The sequence below is a fragment of the Pyxicephalus adspersus genome, chromosome 3 (genome assembly GCF_032062135.1).
Source record: "Pyxicephalus adspersus chromosome 3, UCB_Pads_2.0, whole genome shotgun sequence".
NCBI classification, from domain to species: Eukaryota; Metazoa; Chordata; class Amphibia; order Anura; family Pyxicephalidae; genus Pyxicephalus; species Pyxicephalus adspersus.
Window position 1 is genome coordinate 143,827,035 of NC_092860.1, and position 22,959 is coordinate 143,849,993.

At 38.4% G+C, this 22,959-nt stretch overlaps 1 protein-coding gene across 1 annotated transcript in view; it reads left to right on the forward strand.

The window, feature by feature from the left end:
• The first annotated feature begins 2,728 nt into the window (after window positions 1-2,728).
• The window catches only part of LOC140327274 (histamine H2 receptor-like), a 47,229-nt gene continuing 26,998 nt past the window's right edge, over window positions 2,729-22,959 (forward strand). Inside the window, exons 1-2 of the mRNA XM_072406624.1 lie at window positions 2,729-3,041; window positions 14,036-14,324. Coding sequence (XP_072262725.1) covers window positions 14,053-14,324 — 272 coding nt within the window. The 5' untranslated portion in view covers window positions 2,729-3,041; window positions 14,036-14,052. The remainder of the gene's footprint in view (window positions 3,042-14,035; window positions 14,325-22,959) is intronic.

The window sequence follows — 22,959 nt, forward strand, 5'->3', positions numbered from 1 at the left end:
CCACTGGCATCCTAATGTATATAAAGGTCACAATCAGATTTAGGTTTAACGATAATGAAATGTGATGGACTTACTCTAAGGCAGGGGTGTCAATCTCAAATACACAGTGGGCCAAAATGAAAAATTTGGACAAAGTCGTGGGCCAACGTTGATATTTATTGAAAAAATATCTTCAGTTGAGGAAGGTGGCTAATGAATGTCAACAGAGGATGGGGCACTTGTGGGTCCTGATTGATGCGCTAGCAGAGCATTCTGGGATTTGTAGTATTGGAGGGGCATGCACCTACCGGCGGGCAAGCTCTAGCAAACATTTCTCGGGGTCCCCGAGGGCCTGAGTTTGACACCCCTGCTCTAAGGGTTATTTCTTCAAAATAGTGGAAACATTTCCAGGTATAAAATCAGTTACCGCCACCAAAACACATTAGGGAATGTTTAATTTCAGATTCACTGCTTTATTAAAAGCCCCCCAAGTACACACGTGCAATAATTGTGGTTAGAAAACTAACGACAGATCAACAATTATGCACGATTATTTTGAACGATCGAATTGTGCACAATTCTGTACATGCTGTAACAATACAATCATTCAAATATAATCCACCAATAGTGTACACGAATGATAAGGTATAGAATAGGTAATGTACAGCACAGCAAAAAGAACAAGGCAGGACAGAATAAGGAAAGTACAGCACAGCATACAGAATGAGGGGATGTGGAATAGATAATAACAGTGCAGTGTATAGAATAAGGTAATGTGCAATAGTTAATTAAAGTGCAGTTTACAGAATAAGGCAATCCAAATTAAAGAACAAAATGTGCAGCATATAACCCACAGTAGCATTGTTTATTGCATTGTTAGAATGAAAAAAGACCATTGAGCTCAATCAATAGAAATTCAAATACCTAAATAAATCAGAGCCTACCATTTACCATATGGTGTGCTGCAAATGACTTCCTCTTAGTAGCACACACATTTAAGAATAGAGTATGATGTGTAATGTGATACAGTCATGTATATTGCCATGATACAATTTTACCACCAATACATTGATAATGCTGCCTATCCGATTCTCCTGCATACTGCTACCTAACCTCACCCCTTACTGCCTGATGCCTAACATTAAGCCCCCCTCCCTTCTTGTTGCCTAACCCTTTCTATCCTGAGGGTGTGAATCAGTGGCAGACAACAGCGGGCCCCTGCGCTAAGGGCAGGCATGGCCAAAACAAGTTGCTGCAGGGGCCCCTGCTAGCAGAGGACTGTTCAGGGGCCTTTGTGGAGCTCTACATGCTGCACCTCAATATATCTGCCCCTGGTCTGAATCTTACCACCCTCCTGACACCTCCATGTTAGAACCTAGCCTAACCTTAGTAGCTAACTTTAACCCTTTCCTACCTGGTGCCTATTTTTAAACTCCTTGCCTAGTGCCTAACCCCAACCACAAGCTACCCACTGGCATCCTAATGTATATAAAGGTCACAATCAGATTTAGGTTTAACGATAATGAAATGTGATGGACTTACTCTAAGGCAGGGGTGTCAATCTCAAATACACAGTGGGCCAAAATGAAAAATTTGGACAAAGTCGTGGGCCAACATTGATATTTATTGAAAAAATATCTTCAGTTGAGGAAGGTGGCTAATGAATGTCAACAGAGGATGGGGCACTTGTGGGTCCTGATTGATGCGCTAGCAGAGCATTCTGGGATTTGTAGTATTGGAGGGGCATGCACCTACCGGCGGGCAAGCTCTAGCAAACATTTCTCGGGGGCCAAATTTCTCGGGGTCCCCGAGGGCCTGAGTTTGACACCCCTGCTCTAAGGGTTATTTCTTCAAAATAGTGGAAACATTTCCAGGTATAAAATCAGTTACCGCCACCAAAACACATTAGGGAATGTTTAATTTCAGATTCACTGCTTTATTAAAAGCCCCCCAAGTACACACGTGCAATAATTGTGGTTAGAAAACTAACGACAGATCAACAATTATGCACGATTATTTTGAACGATCGAATTGTGCACAATTCTGTACATGCTGTAACAATACAATCATTCAAATATAATCCACCAATAGTGTACACGCGTTAGATACGATCGTTTGAACGATGCATGGAGTGACATGAAAAGGAGAAAGTGTACCACAGAACCAATCATGATAAATGAACGACCGCACACACAATAGATTGCGAACGTCGTCGCCCAATGATCCATAAGGACGGTCGTTCGTTTCCAGCAATAATCCTCGTTCATCTGCATCGTTATGCACTTTTTGTGTTAACGATTATGGGACGATTGCTCTTTAGTCGTTCGTTTCCAATGACAACTATTGCAGCTGTGTATGCAGCCTAAGGGTGGTCAGCACTTTGGGATGGGGAATTTGCACTTTTAGATTTTAGAAAGAAAGAATTGCATGATATACATCCAGATTTTGTAGCCATATCAATAAAGGACATCAATTTAACGACACAACCACACTGTTCTAGGATGGTGAGCACTGAGATTTCAGATTACACTTTCTACCTTTGTCAAGAAAGAAGATAATTTGTTAGTTGCAAATTCACCTATTTCAATATTTTCCTTTTATTACAATTCCACTATACAGAATTCTCAATGTATCTCTATTACTGGACTTCCTATATTATGTAACACCAGACACCCTCTCGTGGTCATTATTGGAAGTACACCCTGCTCCCTCCCCAATGAGTTTTTACTTCTCAGCTGAGGTTAAGCAGCATTCCTCAGTCTCTCCAATGTTTCTGATACACACTCTGCTCTCAGAATACAGATCCTTTCCTGACTGTGTGAGATTTCACTTCCTACCTGCTTGCATGGTGATTTGTCTCCTCTGCCCTCTGTGCTCACTCTTCTCCAGCTGGCTGATTGCAATGACTCTTCTGTTTGCAGCTGATCCCATCACAGCACAATTTTATCAATGGACTGCAAGTCTTGCAACTACAACCTGGGCAAAAACTGGTCAAGTCTTGGAGTGTATGGAGATTGGTGCTTACCCTATGTAGTGAATGGATGACTGGCAGCTACCTACAGGTATGGCAAGGGCATTGATGTCATTATTGTCTATTAATCTACAAAGTATTTCCCTTACATCAGTCATGTGTATGTACTTTCAATAATATTGCATTGTTAAAGAAGTGGGTGATGGTAAAGTTTTGGATTTTTTTGCTTTGACATACATTTATATACAATTGCTGATTTTAACATTTTTTAGCGTTTTTTATATATTTTTTGTGTTGATTTTTAAGTTACGTTCTCTTTCAGCAAAAGGATAGCAGGTCAACGTGATGTAAATTTTCTTCTTACCCATGCAATACTGATACACCAGCTAATTCACATCTGGGACCTTCAGCCAAATTCTGTGTCCCCATATAAATATATATATATATATATATATATATATATATATAGAAGTCACAGTTTCTTTAAGTTACCCATGCAATACTGATACACCAGCTAATTCACATCTGGGACCTTCAGCCAAATTCTGTGTCCCCATATAAAAAAAAAAAAATTATATATATATATATATATATATATATATGGAAGTCACAGTTTCTTGAAGTTTATATAAAGATATTAATTTGGTGGGGAGGGTTTTATTTCAACAACTAAAACTAATACATTCAACATACTACTGTTTTTATTGCATTTTGCATCAATTCACATCCACCCCCTTACTAGTATCACCCTATGCTATTTTTAATAATTGTTTTCCAACTTCTGTGTCTCTCCAGCATTGACCGTCAGCAAAGAAATATAGGGCTGCCATTGATCATTTCTCCTTTTTAAAACCAATTTAGTGGTCTGGTTGTGATGCTCTTTTATTGTCTTCAAAGTTTTGCATAGAAGATAATGAATTCTACTTTTCTTTGACTTTCATTGGCTGCATGCTTGTTTCAAGTTGGTGTTGTGAAGTATTGATCCAGGATAGAGCCAGGTAATTTAGTAATTTTTGAGGTTATCAATAGTTGCCCCTGGATTTATCTCATGAGACGTATGCTGGGTTCTCTGACCTGCACAGACGCTAAGGAGCAGCTTTTCTCAATCTTATTACCATGGGGGAACTATTGAAATAACTCAGATCTTTAATGAACCCTTCCTATAATTACTAAATACACAGCTCACAGTTCATTAGTGTGGTGATCAGTGGCAAGAATGTCATCTGTACAGATAACCAAAAGGATCATTGGTGTCAGGTAAACTGACCTGAGAGGTGCAAGGAAGGAACCCCAACTAGCACTTACCTTGTTTGAGAAACTCACAAATTGGGGATCTGGAAAACAAAGAAAAGTAACAAATACACAACTCTCCCCCAAAATGTAATCCTGTATTCACCAGACTTGCCGGTCATTAAGAGAGAAGTTATTGTGCTGCCCTTGGCACAGGAATTACATTTATAAAATAATATTGAAAAACAATTTGGGTTTGTAGGCAGTACATTTCTATTGCATTAATATAAAGTACAGGAATCAATACAAGTTTAATAGGAGCCTGAAATCAGAAGAATTGGGAAGGAAAGAGTGATACAGATATTTGGATGCAGGATAGAGATCCGTCACTCCATCAGAACAAATCTGAATGATGTCCTGGTGAATAATTCCAGCCTGGAAGTTCTCCTCATTTTAGTCTTCAGGCTGGGAAAGCAGCACAGGGATAGCGATAGAACCAAGGAGGGAATTCTGAGAATAACAGATTCATCATACAGCGAGATACCTTTGTTATCCAAAACCTGCCTGCAGCTTCTAGGTTCAGCAAGTCAGAAAATTGTACAACCTTGTTAGTGAAGATTCTACATTGAGGTCCCTTAATCACTGAAGAGCCAAGGGCCCAAAAAGGATTTTCCTGAGGGGCCAGATGCAAGACATTGATTTGTATTACAGAATGATGAGCCTAAAAAACATTTTTAGATGGAGTTTTTCTTTGACTTGACAGCTTTTTGAATTACTTTAAATTCTAAAGTTCCCACTAGTACCACCAGGCCTTTTTCAAAGAAAAACCCAGTTCTGCACAGTTTTTTGCATTATTGGTATGAATTCTGAGGATTTATAGGAATGGCATGCCAATGAGATTGCCGGATAGTATGCCAGTGGCAGTTACTGTCATGATATTAATAGATGCTCTCATTGGACAGTGGAGATGGTAGGCGGTGCTTATCTTCAGAGGCTGGTCTTATTGAGAAAGTCAAGCACCTAGTGGCAGAATTATAGAATACACAAGGGAAATTGAGAATAATATCTGAATACATTTTCAAATGAAATAAATAAATATGTGGTGTTTGGAAATAAAAGGTTCTGTTTCTTTAGAAAGCAGCTGCAGACTAAGTAGAAAAAAATATTCCTGGCCAACATGTTGAGAATCCCTCTGCAGATGTCTGACATGCCCCCTGATGATTCTGACCAATCACTGTACAGTTAGCAAAGCTCATGATTTGACTGGTTGGACAGCTCTTGCTGTGACTCAGTAGGACATGTGCCAGACCGCTGCAGAGTGACCACTGCCTACCCACAGATAGCAGGAGGCCTATGCTGCAGAATGCTGGCAAGAGGACAGGCTTTTTTTATTTGGGCAATAACTATAACATTTTGCCTGCAGAATATATTTAGCTGGTTTCAATTAAAATTTTAGCTAAGCTATAGGCAGCCTGCGGTGCTCATTTTTTTCACATTAAGGACCATTCAAACTTGTCCTTCCTGACATGCTGTGTTAACGCATGCACGTTAATGCACATTATGCAAGGTGTTACTATTTGTTATGTCAATGCATGGGCTGTCATCACACTGGGATAGGCACAAAGTTTGACATCCATTATGTGGATAGAATACACCACAACACACAGTAGTACTACAATGCATTGTGATGTGCTACAACATTGGTTAATGTGTTGGGGTGGTATTGTCACTGCAACACACTTAAGCACACAGCATGCGTTAATGCATGTTGTGGTTACACATGTTAATGTGCACATTCCTGCAATGCTCAGGAAATGGGCCCTAAGGCATATCATGTGCAGGAAAACATCGCAGTATTGTACACCATTCCAAATACACATTAGATGATACTTACCCTCCCAATGGTCATACTTGTCTCATGTGTGAAAATCTAACGTGTACAGCGGCTGTGACTGATTAATGAACGACTGATTGGAAATGACCACTGGGTGCCCCCATGGTGAGAACACAGCAAGGTGCCACTTTCTCATTCTCCCCCTCCCCTCTCCACAGAACAGATCAGTGCTGTGTGTTCAGCATTAGTTCATTTATCTGTCACTGGAACTGATCAAAAGATCGTTTCCAGCAACATCTTCCAACCTCTGTACTGGGCTTAGAACTTCATCCATGGTTGGCTGGCCTTGCACATAACAATTAATGATTGATTAATCACGTGATCAATGAACATTTCAAACTATTGTTCAGCAGAAAAAAAATACATTGATCTGTTCTAATTTAATTAGATAATCCCACCAGACCAATCATTGTTCTCTGTGACAATAATCATTTATTGATTACAACATACAACATTGATTACAACATTCAAAAAAGATTATTACATTGAATGATGAACGTTAATTCAGCCGCTGTCAAGTAATAGGCAGTGGAAATGGCAATGTTTTTGTTTTATATAGAGCTCCATCTTGCAGAAGAGACGCATAGAGATGTAAGCCCAGTGTCTAGATCAGTGTTTCTCAACCAGGGTTCCTCCAGAGGTTTCTGGGGGTTCTTTGAGAAATGAGCAATTTGTGATCCTCAGGTTACTTCAACAGATAGACAAACAGATCATTGGTATGTACTAGGGTGACATTCCTGTCCTGTGAGCTGTGTATATAGTAATATAGAAAGGGTTCCCCAGGATCCGAAGGTTTTTTCGAGGGTTCCCCAGGTTGAGAAACGCTGTGCTGGATGCTGTTGGCAGTTTTTGCATTTTTTGATTTTGTAATGTTAAGGTTTCTTTATACTTAACCTGACCCTAACGAGTATCCAAATCCAAAAGACCAAATCCAACATCTTGCAACTTACCAGCCTTAAGATGCGGTGGACGCATTTCTTTTTAATATTCAGGACATTTTCAGCAAGTACAGAAAATGTCTGGCAGGTAGTCCTGCCAGATTTGCCACTTCCCATAACCCTAAAAGGAAGCACACAGAAGCTTGAGTTTAACTTGTAGACTACTTGTCCCATCAATCCCCTGTGTAATGGAAATAAACAATGGTGAATAACTCGGTCTGTGTGACAACCATGCCTGTCTCCATATATATAGGGAAGGAAAATGTAGCCATGAAGTGTGGTATTCCCAGAATTTCCAGGTGATAAAAGTTAAAAAATCCAATTAAAAAATAAACCAATGCAGAAGCCTCATTTGAGGACTGGCAAGCTGCAATATGACATTTGTATTCTTGTGTTGTAAAAGATGATGTGACCGGTCTACTTTTGTACTCGGCATTGGTGAGACATTTATTGATTCCTGAGGACATTGATGTGAAGTGGAGCTATTGATGTGGAAATAGTCAGCACTTTAGAATGTGATCCGGTCAGAAGCATGGCTTTTTCCATAGTGTACAGTAATCCATACACCAGCCAATATCTGCTCAGTACATATCTATGTTAGATGGAAGGCTGCCAGCACTGTGACACCCTGCATTAATCATAGCTACCACCACTGATCAGCTTTACCATTGTCCAGTACATACCCATCATTCCTGCACTTCCCACACCATTGCAGTCACCCACTGGAGTAAAGATGGAAGCCCTGTTAAAGTTTTAAATTCCTATACCCTGGAGCTTATATTTGAAACAAAAGATTCTCTACTCACTTCATGTGCTGGGGTTTGGGGATCCATTGCCTATACAATTCAGAGTTCTCCAAAGACCCTTTCAACCGGACACACCACCCGGCACTTTTCAGCAGTTTTTGGGTGGTTACTGATGAGTTGGGTCACAATACAGGGCCAGCCACCCCCCTACAATTTCTTCCCACCCAGCTTAAAAAAAATTCTGGGTTAATCATTGCACTTAACTCTGAATCTTAGGAAAAGGAGGGAAGCCCAATGCTACCCATGCTAAAAAGAAAGCAGTTCACTACAGGAGCACTTTGAAGCCTCAGTAGTTATATTTTAAATAGCCGGTTGCAAATATTTTCATTGCGCATGCCTGCTAATAAAAAATAAACATGTAGATCATACCCAAGAAATGGAATGGACAACTTTCATCAACTTGGAAAAAGAAATAGGATAGATTACACTTATATATTATCATCATGGCGGCTCAATAGCCAGCACTCTTGCCTTGTGCCAGTGTCCCAAGTTTAAATCTTGGCGAGGACACTGCATGGAGTTTGTCTGTTCTCTTTGTGTTTTCATGGGTTTCCTCTCTCATTCCAAACAAAACAAATCATAATTGGCTTCCACCAAAATTGGCCCTGAAGTAATTCAGGAACAAAAGATTATGAACTCCTCCGCTGTGTAATCTGTTGGTGATATACAATATAGATACATGATGATGATAATATTATATATACTATAGGCCAGTGAATCACTCTGCGGTGAGATCAGAGGAACAATACGATAGTTACTGCTGAACCCATCACCATCCATCAGTACTCCAGGTTACTATTTATTGCAGGATTACCCTGAAAATATCAATTTGCTTTTAACATTTATGCAAAACTGATTTCAGGTGCAGGAAGTGCAATATAATATACAAACGTGACTCATCGACACAAAATATCTTATCGAGTGCTGTAATTACCATTCTATAAATAAAATCCATTACTCGAAGTGTAGAGGTAAATCTAAGACAATGGCTTCTGCACATCACCGAGAGGAGTATAATCAGAAAATGAATCTTTCTGTGTCGTCTGTCTGCCTTATCTCTCCAGGAAATGTACTGTTTTCTTGACACATCAATTGCCAGACAAATTGGATACCTTCATCGGGAGACCTTTTTAAAGTCATGGCGTTCACATATTTAAAGACTGGGGCGGGTAATGCAAGGTTCTTGCTGCTAACTTTGACCCTCCAGTGCACCCCTCTGATTCTAGTTGCGGTACCAAGATCTAAACTCCACCTACTCACTGTCCAATGAAATCATCTAAAAGCCCAGTAGGAGTGGTTATCGGAAAGTGTAGTGGAAGGGGCTTAGCATAGAAGAAGTTGTAAAATTCAGCCCTAGCAGGGTTCTCCCCAGGCCTTTTTTGCTAGGGGGGACCACCCAGAACTTTTCAGCACCCACCCGGCTTAAAAAAATGTTTTTGGGTGGTTACTAAAGAGTTTGGTCACAATAAAGGGGCTGCCACCCACCTACAATTTCTTCCCACCCGGCTTAAAAAAAATTCTGGGTTGAGCACTGCCTAGTATTTTGCACTAAGGTTAATAGAAGTATTTTCTGGTAGTAAGTAGTTTGGTCTGGAAGTAGTATGGCGATCTTTTGAGTTTTTAAGGTCTATGATAAGCTTGCTGTAAAGTATTTTTTGTGTGCTTGAGCGTGCTAAAGGGTCTTTATATAAAGCAGTCCTATGGAGTCTGAAGCTGGAGAGCATTAAAGGAATGTAACCTGTTAGAATCACATGACCACCTTTCCTCTGGTCGCTTTCCCTGTTGCAGTCTATATATTTCTTTTTAATCCCCATAATACATACCCTAAATCCAAATATATAATAACTAAGCTGGTGTTTGAGTCCTTTCTATCCGTGTTTGATACCCTTTTTTCCATCATTGACTGTTCTTACCTGCAGCACTACACATAGTGGTTGTCCAGTGCTATAGTACAGTGAGCCCATGCCATACGATAATACTTTCATGGGTGTACATGATCACCTGAGCTCACTGGAAGTAAGCTGAACTATGCTGGTCATCATTCAAACCAGAAGAATAGAGTCATTCTCATTTGGGGAGGATAGCACTAAATCAAAGTGGAGTATTATAGTTCAAGCTTTGTATGTTGGGCTGTTTTTATTGTGTACTTTTTTTATGTCAATTTGAAATGATTAAAAACACACACAAAAATACCAAACACATAGACACAACCCAAATATACAAATGTACTAATTATCCCTTTTTATACATTAGGTATTCCTAGACATTTAAGAAAAGTAAATGGGGTATCATTTTAGCATGATGTTATAAAGTTGTAGCTAAAGGTGTTCCTTTTGTACTTTTGTATAACTTCAATGTTTTATGGAAATGCATTACAAATAACTAATTTGTTGGTAAATAACAAAGTTTTATTTAATATATTTAAACATTTGAAGATAATGCTGTGTTTCTGCTCACCGATACCAAAGTTTAGTGTTATACAGTACAACCCTGGTTATCCGGAACTCAGATAACCGGAAAATTCAGATAACCGGCACCCAACAGCTCTGCTCTCCTGATTGCTCCTGCAGCCCTAGCAGAGCTGTGGCATGTGTTCCGCATCCAAGAACATGTACCATAGATAGGGCTGTGGGGGGAATCAGGAGAGCAGAGCAGAGCTCCTCTAATTGCTTCCCTCCGTGCTTGGCTGAGAAAAAGGAAAACCCTGATAATGGCTCAAGCATCATCAGGGTTTCCCTATTCTCAGCTATTCAGCACTAGAGGTGAATGGGGACAAGTCTCTCCATTCAAGTCTAGTGCTGAATGGCTTAGAAAACTTATTTTCAGAGTAACCTCAGTTAACCGGAAACTACACTTATCCAGAATCGGCCTTTCCCCATGGGTGCCGGATAAAAGGGGTTCTACTGTATTTACCTTCTCTATAGGTCTCTAGTGAATCCAGGACTGGAGGGCAACCAATGACAGCAAAGGGTTAAGGGACAGGCTTTAATTCTATGGAGCTGGGTGAGATTTTTTGTTTATTGGTTAGTTGTTCCTTCCAAAAAATCAATTCTTATCCGTTGTTAGTCCAGCAGCTAGCTCCATGGTAAAAAATCTGCTTTGCCTTGAGCTTTTTCTTCTCAAGTTGTAGAAGATGTCAACTTTAAAGGCCATTAAAGAGATTTGAAAGGCAACTCATCAGGAGAATAAAATTAATAATAAAGAATCTGATGAGACTATTTAGGAACTTTGTCACCATGTAGGTGGCCTACTGAAGAAAACTAATCATACTGAAGAAAACTGATCATACCATCCCCTCTTGAAGAATCCGGTATTGACCGTTGATATGCTGAAGATCTGTGGCCCTCAGAAGAATCTTTGCACCCAACACTTCTGTTGTGTTGGATGTCTGTGTTCCCTGATGCCCGTTGTGGTTCCAACCACCAACATCTATGGCATGACATGACACAGTAGTTTATGAGAAAAACCATAGCACATAACGGGAGAGCCAGGCATCCAACAAACCTAAAGGTGTTATTTTACAGTGGCACTTTTTTTAGAAAAACATATGGCAACATATTTACTATAAAATGCAAGACTAGGATTTCAATACTACCGAGTGGTTGTCTAAACTGGTGGCCAGTTCACATTGGGCCTTGTTTTTTGGATAAAGTAATCAAAGGTGTTCTTGCCATTCATGTGTCATTGGGAACACAACACTGAGCACCAGACTAAATAGAAGAAGTGGAAGTTCCCAAGCAGGGACACAAACCCAATAGGTTTTAACTTCTTCCTTCTTTACTCAAAACAAAAAATGGCTTTAGATTCATGAAAAGAATCATGAAACCATATAAGCTGTTTTGACAGCAATACGTAACATCTCAAACATGGCTGATGTCCAACCAACTGATGACAAGTTCCCCATTGACAGTAGCTCACTGCTATTGACTATTCACATAGAAACCATCCTGGGGCGTCTTTGTCTATGCTTATAATAAGTCAGGCAAGCTATTTAACTAGTCAGCAGGCTATAATGTTGGTACAGAGGTGAAAATTCCCCAGCTGAGAACAGATATAATAGTTGTTTATAGATTGCTCACACAAACTCACTCCAAGCTCTAAGTTTCTATTCAGTGTGTCATAAGGAGATATTCTGAATGTAACAATAGTAATGAAGCAAAGTCATGTATAATGCGGAAAGTCATGTATAATGAAGACCTCCAAGCCGTGCCACTGGGATCTCTATAACATTCTACCAATTCACGCAGAGTTCACAGCAATATTTAGCTGCATTGTTGCTGAACAAAGGTAAACATGAGTAGGTTGATTTATGGATATTGTCGCTAATGAATGTATTATAAATTCTTTGTGTACCTAGGCATATTGTGTGGCATAATACAAGCTATTTATGTCCCCTCCTGTGCTACAATTATTGATTTGGTACTGGGTGGACCTGTGACTACAACATTGAGTTTTAATTACGAAGTCAGGGTTCATATTTTTCTTGGGTTGGACCATTTTTAAGGCTACGCAAAAGTCATGGGTATTGATCATCTACTCTTTCATCTACTACTTTTACTTCTACTTACCTTAAAAAAATGTTTATATTTTTCTATGAGTTCCTTTAATAGCTTCTAGCTTGCAACTTAGGACACATGGGTTTGCTTCAACTGACAAAAGTTTGACAGGACTGCATAAAGGGGGTTGATTTTAGTGGCACCCCATCCCCAACCTGGTACCTGTGTCCCTTTTTTGGAAGATTGTGCAGTTTCACACTTCTCATACATGGACTATGTTTGTATTTCCTTGCCTTGACCTTTTTGGACATATTTCTTGTCCTATTTTTTTATGGTTTGGCCTTAACAATTGCCTTAAGACATGCGTTAAATATTATGCATTATTACTATAATATTATTCATTTGTTGTTTTTTTTATCACAATTTTATTGCCGTTTCTGTTGAAAAAAATGAGTTTCAACGATATGGCACATATCTGCCTGAAGTATTTGTTGGAACATGATTTTATCAAAGCACATGCAATAAAATTGTGGTGCTCAAATAAATTAGGTCAATGTTCATCAATACAGATTATAAAATATTACCTGTACCTTGGATTTGCCCTGTGTTGATTGAGCACCACAATTTTATTACATTGTTCTTGAGGACTATACCTATTATTTTATGTTCTGCTGAAATTATTGTGATTGTTCAAGGGTAGCCTTGTTCTTTGATTTCAAATGTCCTTCCAAGGGGCCTCTAAAAATGTGAACCTTTGGGAATTGGTGTGGGAAACTTGAGGGTAGTTATGAATACCACAAGTGCCCCCCATCCCACATGTTTTATTAATAATATTATTTTATTATTTAACAGTATTTATTTAGCGCCGAAATATTATACAGCGGTGTACATAGTCCATAGTCATATCACTAGCTGTCCCTCAAAGGAGCTCACAATCTAATGTATTTTTTTTAATGTTTGATTCCATTATTTTCTGTTTTCCAGGGATGTCCTGGCCCTTAATGACATTCAATGTTGTTGGGTGGAGTGATCTCCTGCCCAACAGATGGGGTAGTTCTAGAGAGATGGAGGGGACGGGACACATTGGGCTAAGTACAATAAAGGGGTTTATTTTTATACCACAGGCACCAATAAACTGGTTATTTATTGCTTAAGGGAGTGTATTAATATTACATCATTGTGTTTGGCGATATTCACTCCCAAAGAAGGGTTTACTTTTACTACTATAGACACTGACATAAATTGAAAGAAGACTGGGATATGACTTGGGAAGAGGAAGGGACTGTACAAGGGAATTGATGCTTCTTGCAATATCAGAGAGACTTTAAAAGTCAATACAAATAGTTTATAAAAAGAAAAAACTGTGCCAGTAGGTTTTTTTTTTCTTTGCTTTTACCTGCAATTTTCTATTGTTTTTAACTATATTACCATTGGAAGGTTTTGCTACTATTAATTGCTTGGAAATGCCATAGTAAGTTAAATTCCCAGTTGCGAAATTACTTTTGTCATGAAATAAATGTAAGGATTTCATTCTGCTTTTTCCCATTTCAATGCTTTTGCTATGTTCTTCACGCAGAACATGGAGCTTTATATGATCATCCACTGTAATTTCCAATTAACTATCTCTCGTGAGATATTGTTTCAGAACAGCTCTGGAAACCCCCTACTCATAAATTCTCTCCTTCCTCTCTGCTGATATCTTTTTTCTTTTTGTCTTTCAGGTTATATGAACTGAAAAATGCCGATGGATAAAAACGTGTCTGGGCTCACCAACTTCTCCATTGCCTCCTCGCTAATGAGACAGGATGGGAATAGGAGCTTAGAAATCGCACCCCAGCAGGTAGCAGTTGGGCTATTACTAACAGTTATTGATTTAGTCACGTTCCTTGGAAATACGGTGGTTTTCATCTGCCCTGCAGTGGAGAAGAGACTGAGAACTGTAACATATATGTTCATTATGTCGTTGGCCATGGCTGACCTACTAGTGGCCTGCCTGGTGATGCCTTTTAGGTAAGGATTTATTCCTTTTATTCCTATGTGGCTTGCATCTGGTTTTCTAACTTATGTAACAAAAAGAGACTTTTTTATCTTATTTGTGTTTAGTTTTGTTTTTTGTTTGTTTTTTGGCTTATAAATACTTATAAACTAAGACTAGAATACACAAAATACACCCAGTATATTCAGTAATTAAAAAAAACTTGTTGAAACTTTGTGCTTGTGTGCGTATGGTACTGATGATTTATTTGCAGATATTCTAGTGTTGGCATCAATAGGATACAGACTGTGTCTTTAGTCGTGTTATGAGGTTTCTGGTTGTGTCAGTACAATACTAATGCTGTGTCTGCAGATATTCTTCTGAACATAGCTCTTGTGCTTGTGTCATTATAGTACTGATTACTTCTTTGTATACATATTAGGATTGCTGTCAATAGCAATGTTCTCCTTTTAGCCGGTGCACCACCCGGCACTTTTCAGTAACCACCCGGCTGTTTTTGGGTGTTTGTTAAGTTGGGTCACAATACAGCTGCAACCACCCACCTAAAAATTCTTCCCACCCAGCTTAAAAAATGTTCTGAGCCGAACACTGAACAGGGTACTGAATGTTTCTGGTTGTGTCAGTATAGTACTAATGCTGTCTCTGTGGATATGTTTCAGAACATATCTCTGTAGACATCTTTATTTGTGTCCGTATTGTACTGAATTGTTCTTTACAGATATGTTACTGTTGGCTTCAAAAGGGAACTGATTGCGTCAATGGTTGCGTTGTGAGGTTTCTGTTTGTGTCAGTACAGTTCTAATGCTGTCTCTGCGGATATGTTTCTGAGCATATCTCATCTGCATGTGTCAGTATAGTACTGATTATTTATTTGCAGATATTCTAGTGTTGTGAAGTTTCTGGTTGTGTCAGTACAATACTAATGCTGTATCTGCGGACATTCTACCATCTATGAATGTGTTATTTTTGTTTTAAATCAACTTCCATAGGCATGATTGTGCTATTGTTACAATATTGTAAGCTGAGGATTAGTTTTGATATTGTGTTTTGTGCAAGGAATGGGGTAGCTGACCCCCACTGCTGGTAGAGTGTACACCACTTTATTATAACAATTTTGTTTGTTGATTTAATTTTTTATTGTAGTGCCTCAGTCTCAGCCTCAGCCAGTGAATTTAATTTTTCAGTCTCCCTTTTTGTTATTGGCATTGGCTTACTTTAACCTACACAGAAATAGAACGCAGTTCCAAGCACAGAAGCGTGACCAGGGACTCAGATGTTATTTCATGCTCTGGCTGTGCAGAATCCGTGTCTGTCCAAGTCATTTTAGAAGTGTTATACCATGGAAGTCAGATTTGTCAGAAGCAAACACAAATAGCCACCGCTGTTCTGGTGAAAGAGTTGCTCCGCATACTCTGGGCTGCAATGAAAACCCTCTCTTTGTTGGAAAGGTTTTAAGGTCCCATGTACAAGTACATATCACATAGATTATTCTGACTCTCCCTGATTTGTATTCCACAACGGAGACAAGTGACTAAGTAACCATCTCACCATGCTGGCAGCTGATCCCTTAGTCTGATCCACAGCTTTACTTTCAATCCTAGAAAAAGTGTGGCATCTGACGCATCAGGCTTGTTGACTGGCAATCCTATAACCACAGGGTCACCTCGGTTCTTTATTTGCTGATACTCTTCTACGTGCCTTTCACATCAGGCTGGTGTTTCAACAAATACAGGCACAACAATGGATTAGTTCTACTTCTGTGAACATACATCTGTTCTGAAATGCAAACTTCAAAACCTCCATAGTAGAGAAAAGACAGAAACATGGGGGTAGCATTGTGTGACACCTATCTGCCCTTGTGAAAGTAGGGATGAGCAGGAGTTTTCATTCCCCAAAATGTATTGAAAGTTGCAATATTGGTGGGAAAAAAAGTCCTGATTACCCTGATTTACAAATACATAGACCCACCTACGATTTACCTAAACCTCTCATTGAACAAAATTAAAAGCATTGCCATCATTAGCGCATTGCTAAGCTTTACTTCATTCATAAAAATGTGTTAAAGTACATCTAAAAGCTTCTTATGATGGTCTAAGCAGGGACAATGTTCATAGTAATGCCCCCTGCAACATGTTCTCATCCCGCTACAGTGCACGCAGGCACAAAATACATGAGAGTGGCAACTCTGCTCTGAATGCAAAAGGGGAGCAGCATTGTTGCCACCCCATCACAGGAACCTGCATTACCGGATCAACGGGTATTTGTTGGGCTGTGAAGGCAGGAAAGGAAAGAACACATATTTTGTGATGGGAGGCAATAATTCTATTGTTAAATTTTAAATATCCACAATTTCAGAAGAGGAATGCTGATTGAAAAAGAAAACACACTTAATAAACTGAGCAAATACATCGTATTTTTCTCTAAAAAAACTAAAAGCCCTGCAATAGAGAACCAGGCACCTTTTTTTACCCTTTGAAGGAAACCCTCTTTTGTTTTTCTAGAGGACCCCAGGCAAACTTTGTCTCTTGACGCTCAACTTCTGGAGCTCCCTCCACTAAAACTATGCCCTACCCACTCCCTATTCTCCATGTAATGATTGCAATTTAGCAGCTGTTAGCGGCTTGGTTCCGAGAGACGCTTTTTAAAGTCACATCAATTCAGTCCCGAATGATCTTCAAAGGTCTGACACCAAGACAGTTCTTGCTTTATATCTACATCCAATATGTTTCACTTTTCAGGAACCTGTTACACCACACATATGAGGTGTCCTTGTTTGTGCTAGAAGTTTTCAACAGAATTTTAGGGTAATAATTTTAAATGTAAAGGTTTTTACTATTACATATTACAAAATGGTTTAATATTCATGTCCACTGATTTGAATATTGTTGGATTTACAATTTTGACATGTTTATTTAATAAACAAGCACAGATTTTGTTTTTCTTTTGTATATTTACTATGCATTTTGGAGAATAGGATTTGCTATTGTCATAATGAAAATGTGTGTGTTTTTTAACAATTAGCTTTGTTGTTTTTGAATTCAGAGAATGTAGGGTATGGTAGGGGCCAGGAGAGGTACTGAAAAGTATACATATATCTTACATTGATTTTGGTGAACCATTGGAATTTCTGACGTTCACCCCACTTGTGATTTCTAGGTCTTCAGCCACCGTGCAGCTTTCACCACTTAAACCTCAAAGGTTGCAGCAACTCTTGGTACATGACAAGCTCAGATCTTCCAGGAAATATTGAGGTCACTTTCTGAACTGCAGGATCTCTCATTCCTTTGCCTCACACAACCGCAATTAAACTCTAGAAATAAACAATTGCTACCATACAGGTCCTTTATTATAGAAAGAACAATGTTCCTTCTGCAATTAAATAACCTTACCTTCCTGATTGAAATTTTTTAAATACCTTATTCCAGTACAGGTTGGTCAGAATAGTTATTGAAGAAGTGATATCTTCTGTCACAAATTTTGAAAGTGGAACTTTAGTTAGAACGATTCTACTCTGGTATCCAATACACTTCCGTGAATCACCTTTTTGATTCCATAATACATTTTATGCCCTGATGAAGAAATTTTATAGATTTAGATATGTTTTGCCTTGTTATCTTGGCACATTATGAGATAAATACTTCAATTTCCAAGCCATCAATGTGGCACTCACCACCAAGAAGAACCAAGATATCTGTGTTTTAATCCAGGTATTTTACTAAATCATCATTATAAAAATTAATTTGGATTCATTAATAATTGACCTAACAGAATCTTTTCATTATTGGTTAAACGCAAAGGCACTGTAAAATATGGTGAGGAACTCCTTGTGACTTAAACAAGAGGCACTGTAAAAGCTGCTCTAACATGCACAAATTGGATGTGTTTCCAAATACAGAAAATGTTCCTAAGAAATAGCATTCTACCATATTGATCCGGGCAATTATGTGATTTCCTTTGGGAAACAAGGAAGTATAGATAGACATTGGTAAAGGTAAATATAGAAAAGCATGTTTTGCCGTTCTTTGCCTTAAATAGCGTTTGGGCTTTTGAAGATGCAATGTGTTTTTTGGTAAATGCGATAACCAATAGTGTTGTACAAAAACACCAAAAGCTGCACACTAGCATGCAGATTAAGGTTTTTCAACATCTTACGAAACTTGGCATCAACAATAGTTTGAAGGCCTAAGGGTAGATAAAAGAATATGGAATGTGGCACATTCCAAGCATACTGGCATACTTACCATTTTTACACCTGGGCTGCTCTATACAATAAAATTAAAATTTAGTTAATATAATTAAATGGAACAAAGATTAATAATTGGCAGAACAAAGCGCAGACAGGTAAAACTGCAATGATTGTGACCCCTTACATTGATGGTCATTGGAGGGTACAAGTCCATGGGAGGAATGCTCTTCATGTTGGTGGTCATGTAGAAGAGTTGAGCCTTACATATAGCGGAGAACATTGTTGTTATAATGGTAGCTTTCTTATTTCTTATTGTTCAAGCAACCCCCAGGAATATAGAACTTATTCTTCTGTATCATTTTTTCAGTCCTTACATTATATCATATGAAGTCCCACAAAATCTTTTCATCAGACTGGAGAGCTATGCATTTTGCCATCTCTCATGTTTTGTTAAGGAGGACCAGAAATAATTTTTACACCAAAATGACGGGTAAACCCATTAAAGCTTTTTATCATCACTTCTAATTGCCACTGACTTTCTAAAAAAAAAAAAAAAAAAAAAAAGGTAATGATGCAATTTTTTTTTATTAGCAATCTTTTCATCCAACCAAAATGAAGGACAACTGGGGAAAGATTTAATAAGACCAGTGTACCATGTTAAGGGTTTTTGTGTGCATTCCCAAGTCGACCAAAATTCCACCCATGCTGCTAGACTTTGTAGAAAGTGTTGAAAATGACTGGAAGATATTTAAGAAGAGGACTTTTCATTCAGTGATTTTTTTACTTCCATAGTTGAGATTGAAAGGCAATAAAGTGTTTAAACATTCAGACTTTTTGCATTCATTTTATCATCGCATATAAAAAAAATGGGACATTGGGGGCAGAAAGTGAGTTAAAGTTACTATTTTCTGTTTTTTTTCATGAGTTGCTTTTTGTAATAAAGCCAAAGGGAGAATAGAGGAGCATGGTTACTCGATGGTATCAGTAATTGTAAGGATCATAAACTTCTGTAATAGAGTTGGTATTCTCTCCGCCAGCTTGCGTTTTGTGATAGAAAACATTATTTTCTATCACAAGTAGCTGTTGATGGCTGAAGGAGGGGAAATAATGAAGTTACCATCCTGTCTTCATTATACCCCCAGGCATGACAGTATGAATGATATGTAGTGACTATTCCTGAGGAACTGATAGGTCATTAGACTGAAAAGTAATTTACTGATTCATTCTGTCTGCTTTACAAAAGGTCCAGGTAGAAATGTATCTGTCATCTAGTATAAAATAACCTGATCACAGATTACTTGGGACAAATTGCTTAAAACAGCATCTGATCTCTTATTCATGAATGACCATGGACAGTCATTTATTTACCCCTGTAGAGTAACGAATGCTGCTCTATTTACTGACTGATCCCAAAGACTCATATAGATCAAGAAACATTTGTAATCATGCAGATGGCAGAGCTACAGATCACACCAGGAATTGTTCATAAAACCTTTACCAATGTGCGCTGTGTTCTTTATTGTAAATTGCCATGGCTTATTGTAAATTGCCTCTTTCCTGATGAGTATTTGTTGGTAATTTAAAGAACCTGTAATGTAGGAGTCAGCAACTTTTACTATCAAAAGAGTCATTTTGCCTCCTCTTCCACTAGAGAAAAATAGTCTGGAGTCGCAAAACATAACACAGTTTATAAACTTTTAAAAAGTTTTAATTTTTTTTTTTAATTTTACCTGTTACAACAAGTGTGCATGTGTAGGCCTACTTTGAAATAAATTAAACACTGAACTGAGCCCCTAGTATCACGATTTATTTTATGAATTTGTGCAGCATTTATTGTATTTCACTGGATTTAGTATACTCATGATTAAAGTAATCAGTAATCTTTCATGTATATACTTTTATATTTTAAAGTCCAGCAATCATAATTCGTTTTCTCAAAATGTTGGTAATTAATAAATAGATTATTAAGTATTTAAATATATATATTATTATATAAAGTTACGTAAATAAATTATTTTATAGCCTACATAATTATGTATATCAAATGTTTACACACAATTATGTATATCAAAAAATACATTGTAGGATTAAATCTTAAAAAATTACATTTGAACAGGGTAGATTTTTTTGATGGGCAGAGTTTTTATGTTCTGACGATGGCCTGATGATGAAATTTTAGGGGGTGTTAGCCTCAGATGTCCCCTACTTGCACCTCTAATTTTGTTCACCTGTACCCCCCCCCCCATTCTTGAGAAATTGGGGTTCAGGTGCTAGAAGCCTTTAGCAATGTGTAACAGGGTAGATTTTTTGGATAGGCAGAGTTCTTTATGTTCTTACCATGGCCTAATGATGACATTTTAGGGGGTGTTAGCCACAGGTGTCCCCCCATTGCACCTACATTTTCGTACATCTCATTCCAGAGAAATTGGGGTTCAAAGTAGGGAAGGGGACAGGGTAGTGTAGTATGACGTTTCTAGTTTTGTGACAGGTAGGTATAAATTTGGGGTTCGCACCTCCTTGCTATGTAAGTTGCCCCGGGGGTTCATAATTTGTATGTTAAATTTCGGGCTTCTAGACACACTTACTTTTAAAACAGCAACCCTGATGTTCAATTTTACCTATTTTTTATCATTATGACCCCCATATTTTGAAAGTTGTTAAAGGTGGAGAGATAAGGGTCCCCTGTGTTCCTTTCAAGTCGGTACGACATACTGTTTAGGAGATATTGAGGTTTTTACAGGGAGAGATGTAAGGCTGCAGAACATGACATGCAGCATTCATATACAAACACGGCATATACAAACGACGTCATTGTGCACGCCTATGTGTACACGCCTCTTGGTAGATTTATTTCATGGGTAGATTTTTTCGTTATAACACTGGAAGGGAAATCCCTTTCCTACGCAGTGTCTACAGGAGGAAGGGGATCCCCCATTAGGGATCTCCCGTTGGGGGGCGAAGGGAGCCACAACAAGGAGGCTGAAGAGCCACATGCAGCTCCGCAGCCGCAAGTTGCTGTAATGAGAGAAATAGATTCTACCACATCCCTTTCTGAATATGGTAGTTATATGGCCGTTATGCTGATTCACTGTCTTATGTACACTTTGGGTCACTGAAATAGAACAAACAATGATACAAATAACTAATATTACTGTGTATTGATTGCAATCCACAATAACCTTGCTGAGTAATCAACTATTGAAATAACTTCTTTTGCTTCTTTCTATTCATTTGCATTGATTTCAGAGCTTGTTTACACTATTTCATGATATTTCTTAGACATACAGCTGGTTAGCACAGCTGGCTCAGTGGCTAGCAGTCTGGCCTTTGCAGTGCTAAGTCCCAGGTTCATGTCAGGGACACTATGTGCAAGGAGTTTGCATGGGTTTCCTCCAAGTACTACAGTTTCTTCCCACATTCCAAAGGCATGCAGTTAGGTTATTAGACCTCACCTTATTATTATCAACTTTGTGAACTCGCTGGGTAATATGTTGGTGTTATATAAATACAAAATAATAGTAAATAATAAATGTAATCAGCTTGATTGTGAATAATCAAACTCTGCTTCTATATGTAAGTTGTAATTATTATGTATACTAGCTGATAACCCGGCATTGCCAGGATATTTATTTATTGCAATCTTATACAGGAAAAGGAATCAAATAAAGCTATTGGGGTCTTTCTAAGGCTACGGTGTTGTTTCATTTTTTTTGCCTTTGATTGCACCCAGCCAATTGCTTTATGTTTTCTGGAAGCCATTATTACAGGCCAGAAATTTGTAGTCCAAAAAAAGTATGTAAAAATATAAGCAAAAGGCACACTGTCACTGAGCAATACATACACACATGCATACATGCAAATATACCTCTGACTTATACCACAGTGCTGTACAAAGATCAGCTGTGCACTCACATGAGTCTGAGTCATATGTCTAGCAAGTGATGACATACACACATACATCCAATTTTATATATATAGATTCTGACATATATCATAGTGCTGTACAATGAAACACTGAGCTAAACCCATCAGTCTCTGTACAGAGGAGCTGACACTCCAATGTCCCCCTACAGTCACACACTAATATTATACATTTATATACCTCTGACATATACCACATCGCTGTACAAAGATCAGCGGTGTCATGTGTCCAGCAAGTTTGGTTTAAATGTCTCTATGCATTTCCGAGTGATGGTGGAACATAGCAAGTTTGGTTGAAATGTCTCCATGCGTTTCCTAGTGATGACATACACACATACATACATACATACATCCAAATATAGCTCTGACATATAGCACAGCGCTGTACAAAGATGACTGGTGCACTCGCATGAGTCTCAATCATATGTTTGGCAAGTTTGGTTGAAATGTCTCCATGCGTTTCCGAGTGATGGTGGAACATACACACATACATACATACATTTTATATATATAGATGGGGGAGCCATATTTGCTCATTACAT